Consider the following 973-nt stretch of genomic DNA (forward strand, 5'->3'; position numbering starts at 1 on the left):
AAAACGTCCTGGATCCAGATCCGAGGCTGAGATCCAGGTCCCAGCTCGGACCAGAACCCGCCTCGGACCAGAAAACGTCCTGGATCCAGATCCGAGGCTTGGATCCAGGTCCCAGCTCGGACCAGAACCCGCCTCGGACCAGAAAACGTCCTGGATCCAGATCCGAGGCTTGGATCCAGGTCCCAGCTCGGACCAGAACCCGCCTCGGACCAGATCTCTGGCTTCACTTCGTAGAAACAGAACACACATTGCACATTTAGTAGCTGCACCAAAAACAAAGGAAACCCCCCCCCCCCCCCCCACACACACACAGCAACACTGGCTCTAGCAATCCTCCGCCAGGAAGAGGGCGGGGACACCGGTCAGCCAATCACAGACATTCACAGTGTCACATGCTCACCTCAGACAGGTTAAAGTACCAGTGTATCGTCATGCACCAATCAGACGGCTCATTCACGCCATTCTGTCTTTATTTAAACGTCCATCCTCTGACAAAGACGTCTTCTCTGATGAAGACGTCCGTCCTCTGATGAAGACGTCCGTCCTCTGATGAAGACGTCCGTCCTCTGACGAAGACGTCTCCTCTGATTGGTGTCCTCAGACGTCCGTCATGGCGTCCAGGAGGCACTGGGTATGGGTTGGGTGCAAATCGGCATGCTTTGGCTGGAATGCCGCAGCTCTGGGACAGTTCTTCCAGCAGCCGGCGGAGACGCAACGTTTGTTTGCTTCAGATAAAAGTTTTTCCACGGCTCCCGTCCCGCTTCAGACGTGTCTCTTCATGTGGAGAGCCAGATGGTCCGACCTGGAGAAACACCTGGAGACGGAGACACGGGTCAGTACCGAAGACCGAGGTCTGCAGACCACATCCTGACCCTGATCCAAAGACCAGATCCAGACCAGGAGCTCTGGGACCAGACCAGATCCAGACCAGGAGCTCTGGGACCAGACCAGATCCAGACCAGGAGCTCTGGGA

At 56.3% G+C, this 973-nt stretch overlaps 1 protein-coding gene across 1 annotated transcript in view; it reads right to left on the reverse strand.

Moving 5' to 3' along the window:
* Positions 1-354: 354 nt before the first annotated feature.
* LOC306770633 (Krueppel-like factor 6) overlaps positions 355-973 on the reverse strand; it is a 5,269-nt gene continuing 4,650 nt past the window's right edge. Inside the window, 1 exon segment of the mRNA XM_079259523.1 lies at positions 355-814. Coding sequence (XP_079115649.1) covers positions 763-814 — 52 coding nt within the window. The 3' untranslated portion in view covers positions 355-762.

The sequence above is a fragment of the Telmatherina bonti genome (genome assembly GCF_933228915.1).
Source record: "Telmatherina bonti genome assembly, chromosome: 20".
NCBI classification, from domain to species: Eukaryota; Metazoa; Chordata; class Actinopteri; order Atheriniformes; family Telmatherinidae; genus Telmatherina; species Telmatherina bonti.